General features: G+C 44.1%; 1 protein-coding gene across 2 annotated transcripts in view; it reads left to right on the top strand.

Moving 5' to 3' along the window:
* The window catches only part of SCRN1 (secernin 1), a 46,200-nt gene extending 34,065 nt beyond the window's left edge, over positions 1-12,135 (top strand). The window contains exons 8-10 of one of the 2 annotated variants that reach the window (XR_011313989.1): positions 2,633-2,792; positions 7,015-7,150; positions 8,995-10,070. Coding sequence is in view for 1 of the 2 variants with exons in the window: in XM_069729937.1 (XP_069586038.1) it covers positions 2,633-2,791 (159 nt within the window). In the remaining variant the exon portion in view is untranslated. Of the gene's footprint in view, positions 1-2,632; positions 2,793-7,014; positions 7,151-8,994 lie in introns of both variants that reach the window. The other variant, XM_069729937.1, reaches the window with a different exon arrangement.
* The last annotated feature ends 6,839 nt before the right edge of the window (positions 12,136-18,974 follow it).

The raw sequence follows: 18,974 nt of genomic DNA, 5'->3' as shown, positions 1-18,974 counted from the left end.
ACTATCCCGTCGAGGTGACCTGGGACTTAATTCCCAGTGACGGGATAGTACGTTATAGTCGATCGGCCGCGCTCACGGAGCGCTCCTGGCACATTCGCGTTAGGGGTGTGGTTAGGGTTGGGATTAGGGTTAGGGGTGTGTTTGGGTTAGGGTTTCAGTTATAATTGGGGGTTTCCACTGTTTAGGGACATCAGGGGCTCTCCAAATGCGGCATGGCGTCCGATCTCAATTCCAGCTAATGTTGCGTTGAAAAAGTAAAACAGTGCTCCTTCCCTTCTGAGCTCTGCCATCCGCCCAAACGGTGGTTCCCCCCCACATATGGGGTATCAGTGTACTCAGGACAAATTGGAAAACAACATTTGGGGTCCAATTTCTCCTGTTACCCTTGGGAAAATACAAAACTGGGGGCTAAAAAATAATTTTTGTGAAAAAAAAAAAGATTTTTTATTTTCACGGCTCTGCGTTATAAACTGTAGTGAAACACTTCGGGGTTCAAAGTTCTCACAACACATCTAGATAAGTTCCTTAGAGGGTCTAGTTTCCAATATGGGGTCACTTGTGGGGGTTTTCTACTGTTTAGGTACATCAGAGGCTCTGCAAATGCAACGTGACCCCTGCAGACCATTCCATCTAAGTCTGCATTCCAAACAGCGCTCCTTCCCTTCTGAGCTCTGCCATGAGCCCAAACGGTGGTTCCCCCCGACATATGGGGTATCAGCGTACTCAGGACAAATTGGACAACAACATTTGGGGTCCAATTTCTCCTGTTACCCTTGGGAAAATACAAAACTGGGGGCTAAAACATAATTTTTGTGTAAAAAAAATATTTTTTATTTTCACGGCTCTGCTTTATATACTGTAGTGAAACACTTGGGGTTCAAAGTTCTCACAACACATCTAGATAAGTTCCTTAGGGGGTCTACTTTCCAAAATAGTGTCACTTGTGGGGGGTTTCAATGTTTAGGCACATCAGTGGCTCTCCAAACGCAACATGGCGTCCCATCTCAATTCCAGTCAATTTTGCATTGAAAAGTCAAACGGCGCTCCTTCCCTTCCGAGCTCTGCCATGCGCTCAAACAGTGGTTTACCCCCACATATGGGGTATCAGCGTACTCAGGACAAATTGCACAACAACTTTTGGCATCCAATTTCTTCTGTTACCCTTGGGAAAATAAAAAATTGGGGGTGAAATATCATTTTTGTGAAAAAAATATGATTTTTTATTTTTACGGCTCTGCATTATAAACTTCTGTGAAGCACTCAGTGGGTCAAAGTGCTCACCACACATCTAGATAAGTTCCTTAGGGGGTCTACTTTCCAAAATGGTGTCACTTGTGGAGGGTTTCAATGTTTAAGCACATCAGGGGCTCTTGAAACGCGACATGGCGTCCCATCTCAATTCCTGTCAATTTTGCATTGAAAAGTCAAATAGCGCTCCTTCCCTTCCGAGCTCTGTCATGCGCCCAAACAGTGGTTTACTCCCACATATGGGGAATCAGCGTACTCAGGACAAATTGTACAACAACTTTTGGGGTCCATTTTCTCCTGTTACCCTTGGTAAAATAAAACAAATTGGAGCTGAAGTAAAAAAAGAAATGTTAAAAAAAGTTAAATGTTAATTTTTTTTAAACATTCCAAAAATTCCTGTGAAACACCTGAAGGGTTAATAAACTTCTTGAATGTGGTTTTGAGCACCTTGAGGTGTGCAGTTTTTAGAATGGTGTCACACTTGGGTATTTTCTATCATATAGACCCCTCAAAGTTACTTCAAATGTGATGTGGTCCCTAAAAAAAAATGGTGTTGAAAAAATGAGAAATTGCTGGTCAACTTTTAACCCTTATAACTCCCTAACAAAAAAAAAATTTTGGTTCCAAAATAGTGCCGATGTAAAGTAGACATGTGGGAAATGTTACTTATTAAGTATTTTGTGTGACATATCTCTGTGATTTTTAGGGGTATAAAAATTCAAAGTTGGAAAATTGCGAAATTTCCAAAATTTTCGCCAAACTTCCGATTATTTCACAAATAAACGCAGGTAATATGAAAGAAATTCTACCACTATCGTGAAGTACAATATATCACGAGAAAACACTGTCAGAATCATCAGGATCCGTTGAAGCGTTCCAGAGTTATAACCTCATAAAGGGACAGTGGTCAGAATTGTAAAAATTGGCCCGGTCATTAACATGCAAACCAGCCTTGGGGTTAAGGGGTTAAAGGAAGGGAATCTGTCACAAGATTGTGCTACCCAATCTGAGAGCAGCATAATATAGCGACAGAAGGTCTGATTCTGGTGATATGTCAATTACTGAGCTGCTTGCAGTTCTTTTGATAAAATCACAGTTTTAGCAGGAGATTATCACTAAAGGACTAGTAATTCTGCTGCCATGTAGTCCTCCATATTCATGAGCTGTGCATAACCCCGCCCCCACCACAGTGTACACGGAAAGCTGCCAATCAGTGGTGTAGGCGGGGTTCAGAGAATTGGTAGATCTGCGACAGATTAATCAGTGATTTTATCAAAACTGCATTAGGGTCTCTGCCCCTACACCATGCCGCTCATAGATGGGGCAGCAAACACAGATTCCCTGTAACAAGATAACACTTTTCTTTTTTTCTATTTCTGTGTAGGAGGAAGGAGACCAACTTTTTACCATATTATTAGATCTGGAGAAACAAGGCTTGGATGCTATGGAAGATTTACTCAGTAGCTCAAATCCACTAGACCCTGCTGAAGTAGTGGACCTTTTCTATGACTGTGTTGATACTGAAATTAAATTCTACAAGTGAGGTAAATTGTCCTTGTCATGCTTGTAAAATGCAAAATGAATTACAATGTACAGTATTACATGTACAAGAAGGAAAACTTGAATTCATTGTTTCCATACTATCTATGAAACGTTTTACTTGGGACATATTTACCCCTTCAGGATTTGCTGTGGATTTTTGCCGAGGACTCTGCCCAGCAGACCTACACCAATTTACAGTACATTGCAAGCGAATGAGGTTTTCAAAGCAGGTGAAATCTGCCTGAAAATATGAGCAACTCACAAATAAGTTGCTCTCTGTGGCGCTATAGCATGTAAACATGAAATATATGAAATATGAATGGCATTCCTGCTCTAGAAAATAGGAAAAACGAAGCTACTTAGCACATAATTTGTTCAATTCATGCGTGCCCAGCAGCCGCGACAAGGTGATCTAAATTGCTGGGAACCTGACTAATGTGAATCCTCTCCTAGACTGACGCCTACATTTGTATGGGTAGGTAGGATCCTGCTATAATTAAAACCGCCACGGGCTGATGGGTGGAATTCTCTCTCAGAGCGCCTATGTATACAAATAATTCACATTAGGATAGGTTCCCAGCAATGAAGATCACCTTACCTTGGCTGCTGGACACGCATGAATTGGCCAAATTATGTGCTAAGTTTCTTGTTTTTTTCCCCCTATTTTCTAGAGCAGTAATGCAATTCAAATTTCATATATTTGATATATTCATGCTATATCGCTACAGAGTGCAACTTTGTTAGTTATGTATGCAGATGGCTACTCTTAGAATGCACCTGTTCACACCTGTTTTCTATTTGGAAGTGACGGTCAGTCTTTCCATGTTTGAAAATATGAGCAATGCTGGGGATTTACAAATCTGCAGCATGCTTATTCTTGTGTGGATTGTCACCGAGTATCTCACAATATGAAATGCTTGGTAATACGGTAAGATGAAATCTGTAGAAAAATCCATCACAACATTTGCATGTAGTACATTCAGATTTCATTGTTCATTTTGGGACAGATCTGAGGTGGAAATTTTCCAGCGATAGATTGAAAACCTCATGATACCACACATGTGTGATAGCATTCTATGTGCATATCAGTTTGCATTAAGGAAATGCTTAGTGCAGTGTATATTTAAGGTGCCCGGCTGACTACAAAGGAAACTGGACTTCGGTTAAGGTACCGTCACACTAGACGATATCGCTAGCGATCCGTGACGTTGCAGCGTCCTGGCTAGCGATATCGTCCAGTGTGACAGGCAGCAGCGATCAGGCCCCTGCTGTGATGTCGTTGGTCGGGGAAGAAAGTCCAGAACTTTGTTTCGTCGCTGGATCTCCCGCAGACATCGCTGAATCAGCGTGTGTGACGCCGATTCAGAGATGTCTTCGCTGGTAACCAGGGTAAATATCGGGTTACTAAGCGCAGGGCCGCGCTTAGTAACCCGATGTATACCCTGGTTACCATCGTTAAAGTAAAAAAAACAACCACTACATACTTACCTACCGCTGTCTGTCCCCGGCGCTGTGCTTCTCTGCTCTGGCTGTGAGCGCCGGGCAGCCGGAAAGCACAGCGGTGCCGCCCCCACACTGAGATAGTCCCGTTCTCTGAGCCGGCTGTCAAATTGACAGCCGGCTCAGAGAAAGTACTGCACGTCGAATCCCAAGTGTCAGCGGCGTAACTACCGTGGTCTCAGGGGTCGCAGCTACGACGGGGCCCGGAGTGCTTAGGGGCCCGCCCAGTCCAGCAGAGACTGGGCGCCGGACCCGTAAGCCCTCTGAGCACAAAATGGGCCGATGGCCCTTTAAATCTTCTGTACAGGCCCTGGTGCGCGTGCACTCTCTCAGTGCGTGCGCGATCACGGGTGGGACTGCACTTGCCCTGCAGTAGAGCCCCTCCACCGCAGAGAGCCGCACACCACAACTATGGCTGCCGCTGCTCTGTGTGCACAGGACCTGTGATGAGGTCACAGGAGGGGAGGAGTCAGGAGTCACATGATCAAGGGCCTCCGTGTAGTGCAGGACTCTGCTGGTTGTCATGGTGCTGGACGAGGGTAAGCTTTTGTGTGGGGTCAGGAGTGGTTTGCGTGGATGTAGTAGAGCCATGTGTGTACGAGGTGTACAGAGCGGAAACCGTGTGTGTACGAGGTGTACAGAGCGGAGCCGTGTGTGTACGAGGTGTACGGAGTGGAGCCGTGTGTGTGCGAGGTGTAAAGAGCGGAGCCATATGTGTACAAGGTGTACAGAGCGGAACTGGGTGTGTGCATGGTGTATGGAGCGGAGCCGTGTGTGTACGAGGTGTACAGAGCGGAACTGGGTGTGCATGGAGCAGAGCCGTGTGTGTACGAGGTGTACAGAGCGGAGCCGTGTGTGTACGAGGTGTACGGAGTGGAGCCGCGTGTGTACGAGGTGTGCGGAGCTGCGTGTGTACTAGGTGTACGGAGCGGAGCCACGTGTGTACGAGGTGTACGGAGCGGAGCCGCGTGTGTACGAGGCGTGCGGAGCGGGGCCGCGTGTGTACGAAGTGTACGGAGCGGAGCCGCGTGTGTACGAGGTGTACGGAGTGGAGCCGCGTGTGTACGAGGTGTACGGAGCGAAGCCGCAAGTGTAAGAGGTCTACGGAGCGGAGCCGCATGTGTACGAGGTGTACGGAGCAGAGCCACGTGTGTACGAGGTGTAGGGAGCGGAGCCACGTGTGTACGAGGTGTACGGAGCGGAGCCGTGTGTGCAATGTGTATGGAGCTCAGCCGCGAGTAACTAGGTGTGGCCATTATACTGTACGCAATATGTGTGTGTGTGTTTGTGCGTGCATGCGTAGCGCTGCGGGTGAATGTGCAGAGACGTAAAAGGTTTTGTGTGTACGGGGAGGAGAGGCGAGGGCAATGATGTGGCTGATTGGGAGAGGGCAATAATTGGGATGGAGGGGGAGGAGGAAATAATGGATGTGGTGGAATGGGCAGTGATGGAGGTGGAATGGGCAATGATGGGGGTGGGGGAGGAAATGATGGAGGTGGTGGAATGGGCAATGATGGAGGTGGTGGAATGGGCAATGATGGGTGTGGGGGGAGGCAATGATGGAGGTGGAAATTGGAATGGGCAATGATGGTGGTTGGGGGAGAATGCAATGATGGTGGGGAGGAGGAAATCGTGGAGGTGGTGGAAAGGGCAATAATGAGGGGGGGGAGAAATGATGGAGGTGGTAGAATGGACAAAGATGGTGGTGGTGGAAAGCACACTGATGATATTGGAGGGGGAGAAAATGATGGAGGTGGTGGAATGGGAAAGTATGGTGATGGCGGCAGAAAGGACAATGATGATGGTGGTAGAAAGGGCAATGATGGGGGTGGTGGGGGAAGAGAAAATGATGGATATGGTGGAAAAGGCAAAGTAGGAAATGATGGAGGTGGTGGAATTGGCAATGATGCGAGTGCTGGGGAAGGAAAATGATGGAGATTGTGGAATGGGAAATTATGGGGTGGTGGGGGAGAAAGCAATGATAGTGGTGGTGGAGAAGGCAAAGATGGAGGTGGTGAAGAAAGCAATGATGGGGTGGGGTAGAGGAAAATAATGGGCATATATGAGGAAACAGCACAGGAGAATGGGGGCATGTATGAGGAAACAGTACTGGGGAATGGGGGCATATCTGAGGAAACAGTATGGGGGATGGGTGCAGACAGTATGGGGAGCGACGGGGGAATGTATGTGGACACAGTATGAGTAGCGATGTGAAAAATGTATGTGGACAGAGTACGGGGAGTGAGGGTGATGGGATGTGTGTAGACACAGTATGGGGAGTCAGGTGAGCAGGCAGTGTAGAAAGTAAGGGGGGAAATATATGCGGAGACAGTATGGTGAACAGAAGGGATGTGAGAGGAGACAGTATGAGGAGGGAGGGGAATAGTGTGAGGAGACAGTATGGGGAGAGAAAAGTGAGTGGGCACAGAATAGAAACTGAGTAGTGGGGGCGTAGCATGGGGGGACAGTGTAAGGGCACAGCCAGGAGCGGACAGTATACCAAGGAGGGGGGGGTCTGATGAGAGTACAGTATAAATACTGGGCCCTATGGGGGGACACAGTGTGAGAGGACAGTGTGAAGAGGGGGCCGGTATGGAAAGGAGAGATCAGTGTGAAGAGCATGTACCATAAGAGGGACAGTGTGGGGGTCATATTTTGTGCAGACAATATAGTGAGGGACAATTTTTTATTCAGGAGCATTATAATGACACTTGTATCTTTAAGGGCATCATATGGAGATTTTCTGCAAAAGAGCGAAGATGGAAATCTGCAGAGACAGCTGTGGATGAGAAAACTCATAATGGGGTCTGGACAAGATGAAGAAAAGGAGAACGGCTCCAGAGACGACGTCATCTATAAGGTACCTGGATGTAAATGTTATTTGTGATACTAACTAACTCTCATGTTTTTATGTTAGGAGCATTAAAGGGGATGTCCAGGTTTGTAATGAGTCTGCAGTCATTCTTTGTGACTGCAGACTTCTGAGGAATTTCTCGTGCTGGCGATTTACATACATGCGGTCACGTGCTGACTAGATATGTGTGGTCTCAGTCAATGAAAATGAACTCAGAGAGTCTTGTCAGAATGTGGTCAGAAGTATACAAATCGCATGCTTGTGCTGACATGACTGTCCACCGGCAAGGGAGAATCCTAAAAGTGTGCAGTGCATGCGTTGTGAGAATTCAGAAGCCTGGAAGGATTCAGCTCTGCAGGTTCCAGTAGTCATCACATGGACACTTCACTCATATGCGATTTTCATACTTGTGGTCCTGTGACAACGAGCTCCGCTTCCTGCTTCTCTCAGTTTTTCACTGAACATTGAGAGCATTGGGGAGAGGAGCTCGTCAGTACATGACTAAGTGTGCAAATCGCATATGTCCTGGGGGGAGGTCACCAAAATGTATTCTTGCCCCAGGTGCTAGAAACCCTAGATACGCCTCGGATTTTTACCCTATGATTGGTTAAAAAAGAATAACCATTACCGACTACCACATTTTTTGTTCTTGATTTCTTTTACTGTTTCTTAAAGCCAGAAAGTTGCCATTTGAAATGACTGTAGTTTTGTGCCACGTCTGTGATCTGCTTTCTTTCTACAAAATTAAACAACTGAATGAACATCCTCCAAGGCCGGTGATTCCATAATTTTTGCCAGGGGTTGTATACTGGCATTTCTAAATGTCACTGTTAAAGTAAAAACTTTTCTATCTCCATCAGCTTCCAGTAAGTGTTAAAATAATAACTGTACCCCTGCGCCAGTCTTCTGTGACTGACTGCAGCAGCGACATCACAACTGCACACCATGCTGCAGTCAGTCACTGCACTTAACAGCTCTTGTTGTCTACATCTGCAGAGCCACTTAGCCCAGTAACTGGCTGTATTGGTCCCGTGTGCTTTCATCATTACATCACTTGTAGCCTTTCAGCTATGCCCGATGCAGCAGCGGAGATGCAGTGCTGCGCCCGGACGGAGTGAATAGCGCCTGACTTTATTATTTTATCATAGTGAAAGCCGATGGGGAGAGAAAAAATATTTCTGGAAAACATTTTTAAACTCATTTAGGCTGAAGTAAGATGCCCAAAAAAGCTCAAAACTTTTATAAAATTTGGCGTCTTGCATCAAAATCTGTCTGCCATGAAGCATAAATGTGCACTATATTTTACGCCAATTTCTGGAAATAAATCTCTTTTCCTGATGCCGTACCCTAAAGCCTATCCTCAGAAGCAAAAGGATCAAGACAAATGGTGGGCACTAGTCTTTGGTACCAGCAACTCGTCATCGGTTCCAGGGGGTGCAGCGCAGCAGATGCTGAATGGCATGATGGTGCCCTGTAAGCAGCCGTCCACAGTAGTCCAAGCACAGAGGTAGAGTCACGGCACTCATCAGATGATAAAAAATCCTTGGCTTAATGATATCCAATGTGCAATGTAGGCATAAAAGCAGAGAGGACAAATAGCACTCGGCCTAAGGATGTTTTGCAGCTTCAGATGCCTTCAATACATAGCCAGTGAGCTCTCAGATCCGGGGAGGCAGAAGTTTGGGAAGTGCTATGCCACTCCCATAGCACGTAAGCCTCATTTGAATATGAATTTCAACCTTTTTTTTTTTCGATGGATTGTATAAGTAAATGTGTGGATGATATTATCTTCCAAAGCACAATATGACCAAATAAATTCTGACAAAATACCTTCAACTTATTTCTTTTAGAATCCATGGAAGAAATATTGCTCCCAAGAAATAAGAGCATGCGGCTATCAAGACCTCTCCATGTGGCTACCTGATGATTTTCTGCGCCCTGTTTAGCTCCGTGTTTCGCCGTGATGTTGTATGTATGTAAAGGGCACAGATTCGGCTCCAGATGCCCTGTGCATGTAGATTACAGAAACGACCATGTTCTAACATACATTGGACCACATTAGACGATCATAGGCGGTAACGGTGCTGTCATTAGAGCATCTACACAGAGGGACAACTTATATGAGTAGAATATTGTCAGAAGTTTGTAGAGTATTAGTATGACATTAGGCATCCAGAAAGGAATTAGCCCGCGTCATCACCTAGACAATTTTATTGGAAAAAATTTTAAGGGATTCTCTTGCGCCTCTCACCTGCACCTCTTCAGGTGAGAAACACTGCTGATTTACATTCGTCTGCATCCTTCCGTATTGTGCATGCGTCTAATTCTAATCACTTGTACAGGTGCAGGGTACTTGCCCGGCAGCTGACAGACACCACATTAGTAGCAATTTTCACTTCCTAATGTAGAAGTAAGTGGTCCTGGATGACCTCCTTAAAGGGGTTGTCCACTACTGGACAATCCCCGCTTTATCAGTTCAGGTTCTCATAAAATCTAAAAACAATATATAGCCACTATTCTATTATATCAGGTTTTATTGTTGTGCAGTTCACATATTAATACTAGTTTTTGATATTCTTTATGTAAAACTATTCAATTTTATAGGCAGAATGACTATGACATTTGGTGGTTTTGCCATCTCAGAAAGTAATGATAATAAAATAATCACAAGGAGATGCCATCGCTTTATGAACATCGGGGGTCGACCCCTGGGACATAATGTTGATGTAGCGCCATATTTCCATCTAAACTTTCCCTACACAATGGCGATATCAACCATTGAGTTGTACAGCTCCGACAAAGTGACGGTATAATATCATAGCGATGTCCTAGTGCTTTATGAGATGTGGAAACAATTACGGTAATTTTACAAAGTCTATACATTTTACATTAATTTGTTATTCTACTCAATAAATATCCAAAATGTATGCTGAATTGATTTTTATTAAGTTTTTGAAAACATAAACAAACATTTATTGGTCACGCGGGACAATTAAAATCTACACACAATAAAACAAGAACATAGATTATGTCCCAGTACAGTTGCAAATCCAATAATTCGTACAAAGGTCGTTGCATGTCTAAACCTGAAAAATAAGAAGAGAAGAGGGGAACACAATGGAAGTTAAGAAAGAGGTAAAGAGAGAAAGAAGGCAGAATGGAAGAAGGGAAGAAGAAGAAAAAAAAAGGGGTCGGGGCCACAATAGCACACATAAAATCTTATCATATAGGGGTATTCCGATCTCCAAGATCCTATCCCGATATGTAATAGGTGTAATAATAATATTAGCAGATACCATCAATTAGAAATGTATAGTTTTTCTGATTCATTATGTCTCTTTTCTCATGTGCAGGAATTGCGGGACCTGCACATGAGGAAAGAGAGATGGAAAAATCAGAAAACCTATACTACATTTCTAATTGGAGGTATTTGCTAATATTAATATTCTTTTTTTTTTCATATATCATTACACCTATTACATATTGGGATAGGATCTTGGAGTTGGGAATACCTCTTTAAGAATATGAAAATTTTCAGAATCTTTAAATTTCTCCCACGGATGACATATCTACGGATGATCATAATCGCCAGTGGTTCTCAGCCTACAGCTTTTCCATCCAATAGAGAAAAGACAATGTGATAACTTTCCCGGCAGCCATAAGACGGTTTCTCAAAATGTTTTTGTTAAGCCTTGAAAGGGATTGCAAAGCGCAATAGGGTCTTATCCAAGTAATAGTTGGTAATGGTAAATTGCTCACCTGATACGGCTGTGTGTGTGACACCACCACTATTATTGCACAATTGTCAGCTTCTGCATCATCCATGGATGTGTGAAGGATATACTACAAGTACAGGTGGCTGATCTGAGGAAGGAGTCAGACTGACTTTGAAACACGTTGACAATAAACCACGATTCTTCAAAACACGTCTTCAGATCTTTTTTGGAATCAACAGCGCATATGAAATCCACATCTGCTTTTATGGTATATTTTTCTAAGCCTTAATAGATCCTGGGAAAATGGAAAGTAGGACAATTTTGGGAGTTTTTGGAACTGTCTAAGAGAGATTCTAACCTGAAAAACTGTACTCCAAAATGGCTGAATTGTAGGGCAATGCCACCAAATGTGAGATGTTGTCCATATGTAATAATAATAATCTTTATTTTTATATAGCGCTAACATATTCCGCAGCGCTTTACATTTTTGCACATATTATCTGTCAGTTCCACAGCGCCAACACATCTCAGATACATTATTGAAAATCAAGTGCAATCTTGAGGGGCAAATATACCATTTAAATGTCATTTTTCTGTTTTTGTAGAGGCCCACAGTCACATTGAGTACTATATCCCTGGAAGTAAGAGGTTTGTGAATGTGTTATATGTCATTATCTTACTCATTATGTAAGTGCAGGTTTTTTCTTTCGGGGCTGTGTGGTCTGGTCTGTTGCCTTTTCATGGGTCTGGATCTATACGTTTTAAATATTTAATTTCTTTTACATGGTGCTTAGTACAATCCTAGTATTACTTGATCCATAAATTATGGTGATTGCTGATATTATAGACAAGTATCAAAGACAGTCTTTATAGAAACTACCCAGTGATCTCGAACTTTCAGACTGTAAGTATGGACACGGTGTTTTATCTATTATTAATTAATCAGAAAACTGACCTAAATAAGTTGATAAACTGGACCGCAAAGGAGCAGATGTATCTTCTTTTTCAGCATGTCTGCTGTTGGAAGATGGAAATATTTCTTCTAAATACAGATGCTTACAATCAGCCTTCACATGTGAGAGTCTGCTACATCTAACCATCTGGACTGTAAACCATCTGCACTCTGGATCCCTCATTACAGCTAAGCTGGACCATGATGGCAAATATCAGAACTGGATAACTTGTGCTGCTGCATGGTTATGGGGCTCTCCAATTAAGCAACCGTAAGCGGAGATGTGGAAAATATTGAATTAAAGTACAAAGACCCTAATTCATTAAGAACAGTGTTTTTCATGTTGGTCCTGATGAAGATATGTGCTGGAAACAGATGATCTTGATTCATTAAGAAACTCATGCCTCTTAATAAATCTGGCACATCTGAAAAGTGGTGTACTTTTTTGTCTGCACCTTGTCACAAATCTTACTCTACTTGGGGACTGGAGTAAGATTTGTGGTGTAAGGAACACTGCCACTTGTCATAAATTTGACGAGTGGTGGCTGACTTGTCAACGTTCTGCACACTTTGTCGGAGCTGAACAAAAATGGTGTGAGACTGCCAAAAGGTGCAAAATTTTAGTGCAGCCTCTCGTTGCATCAACATTTTTTAAACTTTTAAAAGCTTGTTACACCAGACCTCTAGTGTAAAACCGGTGATAAATCAGGGCCTAAGTATATTAGGAAGCTGCACATATACAGTGGGTACGGAAAGTATTCAGACCCCTTTAAATTTTTCACTTTTTGTTTCATTGCAGCCATTTGGTAAATTCTAAAAAATTCATTTTTCACATGAATGTACACTCTGCACCACATCTTGACTGAAAAAAAACAGAAATGTAGAAATATTTGCAAACTTATTAAAAAAGAAAAACTGAAATATCACATGGTCATAAGTATTCAGACCCTTTGCTCAGTATTGAGTAGAAGCACCTTTTGAGCTAGTACAGCCATGAGTCTCCTTGGAAATGATGCAACAAGTTTTTTCACACCTGAATTTGGGGATCCTCTGCCATTCTTCCTTGCAGATCCTCTTCAGTTCCATCAGGTTGGATGGTGAACGTTGGTGGACAGCCATTTTCAGGTCTCTCCAGAGATGCTCAATTGGGTTTAGGTCAGGGCTCTGGCTGAGGCAGTCAAGAATGGTCAGAGTTGTTCTGAAGCCACTCCTTCCAGAGCACTCTGGAAAAGGTTTTCATCCAGGATATCTCTGTACTTGGCCGCATTCATGTTTCCTTCAATGACAACCAGTTCTCCTGTCCCTGCAGCTGGAAAACAACCCCCCAGTATGATGCGCCATGTTTCACTGTTGGGATTGTATTGGCAGATGATGAACAGTGTCTGGTGTTCTCCACACATACCGCTTAGAATCATCACAAAAAAAAAGGTCTATCTTCGTCTCATCAGACTAGAGAATCTCATTTCTCATAGTCTGGGAGTCCTTCATGTGTTTTAAGCAAACTGTGCGGGCTTTCATATGTCTTGCACTGAGGAGAGGCTTTCGTCGAGCCACTCTGCCATAAAGGTCCGACTGGTGGAGGACTGCAGTGATAGTTGACTTTGTGGAACTTTCTCCCATCTCCTTACTGCATCTCTGGAGCTCAGCCACAGTGGTCTTGGGTTTCTTCTTTACCTCTCTCATCAAGGCTCTTCTCTCACGATTGCTCAGTTTGGCTGGATGGCCAGGTCTAGGAAGACTTCTGGTGGTCCCAACATTCTTCCATTTAAGGATTATGGAGGCCGCTGTGCTCTCAGGAACCTTGAGTACTGCAGAAATTCTGTTGTAACCTTTTTTTTTATCAGATAGATTTTTATTATCCGCAAAGAATAAACAATCAGAATATTTCTCATGGCAATGTTTCATTAAACATTTACAGATAACTTTTTCCCCCCCGACCCAGAGCTCCCCCACCCTGCCCAACCCGAGACCTCAGCCAGAGCCACCCCACTTCCCATCATCATACAACCATTTGAATAAACATCCGTTATATTTCCATTGAATACTAGGTTCCCTATATTCTCATTTATCATCCTAATTCAAGTCCATCCACGGTTGCCACAGCTTGTGGAAGATGTCCAGCTTATTCCTTTTGGTGTAGATACTTTTCTCCAAAGTAAGTATATGCTCCGCTTGCTTAAGAAAGTCTCTTCTTGTTGGAGGTTCCTCTCTAATCCAAAATTTGGCGATCAATTTCCTAGCAATGAATAACAATTGTGCAATAGCTATTTTAAACATGTTGTCCGTAACAATTTCCTCCACATATCCCAATATGCAAGTCAGTGGAACCCTAGGGACAGAACATCCATACACCAGTTCAATACGATTTAAAACAACTATCCAGAAGGAGGACAGTCTAGGGCACTGCCACATCATATGCAATATCCCCGCCTGGGATTGTGAGCACCGAGGGCAGTCCGAGTTCTGCCTAAGCCCAGCCTTGAACAACCTGTCAGGGGTTCTATAGGCCCTATGGATTACGAATAACTGTGATAGCCTGCCTGGTTCACTCATTGATATCTTGGGCACATATTCTAGGACCGACTCCCATCTATCATTGTCAATTATTCCCAATTCAGCTTCCCATTTCCCTTTGGCTCGGATGGGATATTTTTCCAGGAAAGAAAAAAGTAGAAACCCATATATTTCTGAAATCGCCCCCTTCGTGCAGCTATTCTTAAGGATATAGTCGATCATGAGATCAATCTGTACCACTATGGCTCCCCTTTTATTCTGTGCCTGATAAGCATGAGAGATACGATTATACTGGAACAATTCAGACCGTGGCAACTGAAATTCTTCCTGCAACTCCTCAAATGTTTTAAGTCTGCCCTGACTTATCAGCTGCCCCAGCCATTTAATACCTGCTGCAGACCAAAAGTGAAAACCCTCCCTCTGCCTAAATTCCGGTAGATAAATGTTGTCCCAAATAGGCGAGAATCTGGTGAACCCACTCACTTCCCTAATGAGTTTGACTTTTTCCCATACTCTGTGAATTAATTTGATAGTGCACCCATGTGAACCCATTTTTTTGAATTGTCCTCCCTCCAAACTGTCACTCAAAACGTCTGCCTGTAGTAAGAACCTCAAGCTATTAGGTATTTGCACACTCCCTGCCTCCTCCCCCCATCCTTTGAGATGTTGACACTGTGCTGCTAAGAAGTATAGCCATGGATTAGGAAGTGCAAGACCCCCCTCTGTTTTGGCCCTCTGAAGTATCTCCTGTTTAAACCTAGGACTCTTTCCTCCCCATATTAATTCCCCAAACAAAGACCTAATCTTACGGAATCTGCATTGTGTAATCCAAATGGGAGAGTTATGTAGCACGTACAACAACTGTGGCATTACAATCATCTTTAAGAGGTTCACCCTACCAACCACCGATAAATGTAATTTGTTCCATGCCGCAATCTTGGTACGAATTTTCTGCATTAATGGACTTAAATTCAGTTCCTCAAAGGTAGTTAGAGGAAGAGCAATCTGAATACCCAAATATTTGAATTTTTGAACAATCTTTAATTTTGTGGTTATCGCCCTCTCTCCACTGCCCATACTGTCCCCCTCAATCAACAACATACAAGACTTATCCCAGTTTATTGTGAGACCCGAAAACCGACCAAACTCCTCAATCAAAGCAACCGCATTGCACAGGGACCTTTCAGAATCCTCCAGGAACAACAAAATATCGTCAGCATATAATGCAATTTTGTCTTCCCTCCTACCATAGATGTAACCTCTAACCTCCTGAGCACCTCTTATTTTAGCCGCTAACGGCTCCACGGCCAGAGCGAAGAGCAACGGGGACAGCGGACACCCCTGTCTGGTACCCCTAAACAGCGGGAAACTCTCTGACAAATTATTATTAACTCTAATTTTTGCCATTGGGAACGAGTACAGCAACTTAACCCAGGAGATGAATTTTGGACCAAACCCCAGGCGATCCAGTACCGACCACAAGTAACTCCACTCCACACAATCAAAGGCCTTGTGGGCATCTAAAGACACCACAACTCTTTTTCCGGCATTGTCTGCAGGAATTTGCATATTTAAAAATAGCCTTCTCAAGTTAATTGCCGTGGATTTATTGGGCATAAAGCCAGACTGGTCTGGGTGAATCAATTTATCGATCACTTGGGTCAGCCTGTTCGCCAGGGCCTTCGCCAAAATCTTTATGTCAGCCGTTAGAAGTGAAATTGGTCTATACGACTCCGGCTGTTGAGGATCTTTATCAGCTTTAGGAATAACCACCACGATGGCCTCTCTCATTGATGGGGGCAGCACTCCCCTCTCCAACGACTCAGAGAACACTCGCTCCAATTTGGGCATTAACTCTGCATTAAGAATTTTATAAACCTCTACTGGGATACCGTCCGTCCCCGGAGCCTTGCCCCCCGCCATATTCGCCAAAGCCGCCTTCAATTCTTCCTCCCCAAGCGGTCTATCCATCCACTCCCTTTCCTCTCTACCTAGTCTGGGTAAGTCAACCTCTTTCAGATATCTATTCATTTCCTCAGGACTTTTATCCACCCTAGAGGAATATAATTTACTATAAAATCTCCGAAAAACGTCTAAAATTTCCCCCCCCTGAGTAACCGTTTTACCTTCCTCTGTTCTTATGGAGTATACATGTGAAGAATCCCGCTGCGCAGAAACCACCACCGAGAGCAAATGTCCTACCTTCTCTCCCTCAGAATAAAATGTTTCCTTTTGAAAGGCTCTCAACCTATCTGCCCTACGCATATGGAGTTCATCGACCGCTACCTGAGCCGCCCTCATACGAAGTTGTGCTTCTCTTGAATTCTGAGAGGCCAGTGTCTCTTCCGCCACCCTCAGTTCCTCCATCACTGCATTGTCTTGAATTTTAGACTTAGTTTTATGTCTCGAGATGTCCCGGAATAAAATTCCTCTCAGGTATGCCTTCATGGTGTCCCACACTACAAGATTCCCCGCACTCCCTTCATTTATCCTGAAAAACTCCCCGAGTTCAGTTCCCACCTGTTCCATATCCAAATACTGTAGCCAGGAGGGGTGAAATTTCCATCCCAACCCCGTCAGACCACTCTTCCCAGTCATTTGTACAGAGACCAGTACTGGGCTATGGTCCGATATTACTCTAGGCCTATACTCCACCTCATGTATTAGATTATTCACCCCCCCATTTCCCAAAGCCACATCAATGCGAGATAAAGATCCGTATGTTGCTGAATAACATGAGTAGGCATATGTCCTAGGATTACGCACCCGCCACAAATCTATCCATCCTATTTCTCTTAGATAATTTCCAAAAGGAGTAGAGTTCCCTTCACTTCTCAACTCTGCATGTCTACCCTTGTCCCAGTGATCATTAGATATATTGTTCACATCCCCCACTATAAGGAGGGGCACCCCATCCCACCTACCCGTAATTTCCAGAATCTCCTGTATCTTTTTCTTGGAATATGGTGGTGGAATATAAATTGACACAATACAAATTAACCTGTTAAATATCTTGCATACTAAAAACACAAATTGGCCGTCTTTATCGGTGGTTACCTCAATCTCTTCAAACGGAACACTAACGTGTATCAAAATTGACACACCTCTGGCATAATTTGAGAACGTTGAGTGATACGCCTTTCTCACCCATCTCTTCTGTAGAATAGCAACCTTTTCCTTCACTAGGTGAGTTTCCTGCAGACATATCACTGAAGGCCTCTGTTTCAGTACATATTGGAAAATAGCTGTTCTTTTAGTAGCATTTGCAAGGCCCCTAACATTCCAACTTAGGATTTTAACCTCCCCACCCATTATAGCTTATAGAAACAATGAATGAGTTCAAGCTCCCTAAGGTCTCAACCCCAACTCCCACCCCCTCCCTCCTCCCCCCCCCCATCCCCAATTCCCAACTGAAATAACTCTCTATCTCTCCCCTCTCTTTAAGCCCACCCAACTCCTCTCTACTCTTAGAATATCAAAATAAACTCTCCCTCTCAATTTGAGATCTGGGAACGCTGTTTCACAGCCTAACGATAAAAACTCTGCGTTCCTTCAGCTCCCCCGCCCACCATAGCCAAAATGCAAATTTCGTTGCGCCGCCGAACACAACCTGATGATATCAATATACCATAAAGTCACAGTATAAGTACCAGTTAACTATCAAACCAAACATAACAGTGAAGGGTTAACAATTGCCTCAGTAGCACTTAAATCAGTTTCAGCGGGTCTGCCCCGTTTTGACATGCTTAGTATTGAGATCCAGCCATTGTGACGCCTCCTCTGGATTTTGGAAAAAATGCACCCGATCCAGAGCCACCACCCTTAATTTTGCTGGGTAAATCATTGAATAACGGACATCTAAGTCTCGCAACCTCCTCTTGACCTCTCCAAACTTCATCCGAAGCTTTTGGACCGCCGCAGAGTAATCCGGATAAAGGGAGACCCGATTACCATCAATGGTCAGCTCATCACAATTCCTGGCTTTCCTCAACAAAATGTCTCGGTCCTGATAGTTCAGAATTTTAGCCAAGATAACTCTTGGGGCCGAGCCGGGGGGGAGGGGTCTGGTGGGCACACGGTGCGCTCTTTCAACGGCAAACATCTTAGTAAGGCCATCTCCACCCACAGCGTTTTTTAGCCATGCCTCAATATAAGCCGTGGGGTTGCTCCCTTCCGCCTTTTCTGGGACCCCCACAATCCTTAGGTTGTTCCTGCGGGATCGGTTTTCAAGGTCATCAGTCTTAAACTCCAGATCAGCAATACGTTGAATATACTTTTTTTCCCTGTTTAACAATTCACCAATCCGATCTTCTGCACTCCCAACCCTTTCTTCCACCTCTTCCACTCTCTTTTCAACTTTACGCATAGCAGAGTTTAAAGCGACCATCTCTCCCTTTAATTCATCCGCTCGTAGGTTTAGAGCCCCCAGGGCAGACTTACAGTACATCACCACTGAAAATATGTCCTTCAGAGTCGGCTCCTCCATTTCTGGCATGTCAGACTGTGCAGGCAGAACAGCTCCTGCGGCCCTTGTAGGAGATCCCTGGTCTGACCCACTGCACTGTAGCTGAGCCCCTCCTTCCTGCTGATCTCCGGGGGCACCAGCTGCTCCAGACTCCACACTTCCAGCCTCTGACTGTAGATTTAC

The sequence above is a fragment of the Ranitomeya imitator genome, chromosome 6, assembly GCF_032444005.1.
Source record: "Ranitomeya imitator isolate aRanImi1 chromosome 6, aRanImi1.pri, whole genome shotgun sequence".
Lineage (NCBI taxonomy): Eukaryota > Metazoa > Chordata > Amphibia > Anura > Dendrobatidae > Ranitomeya > Ranitomeya imitator.
Note: the sequence above shows the minus strand (reverse complement) of the source record. Positions and strands in the feature narration are given on the sequence as shown.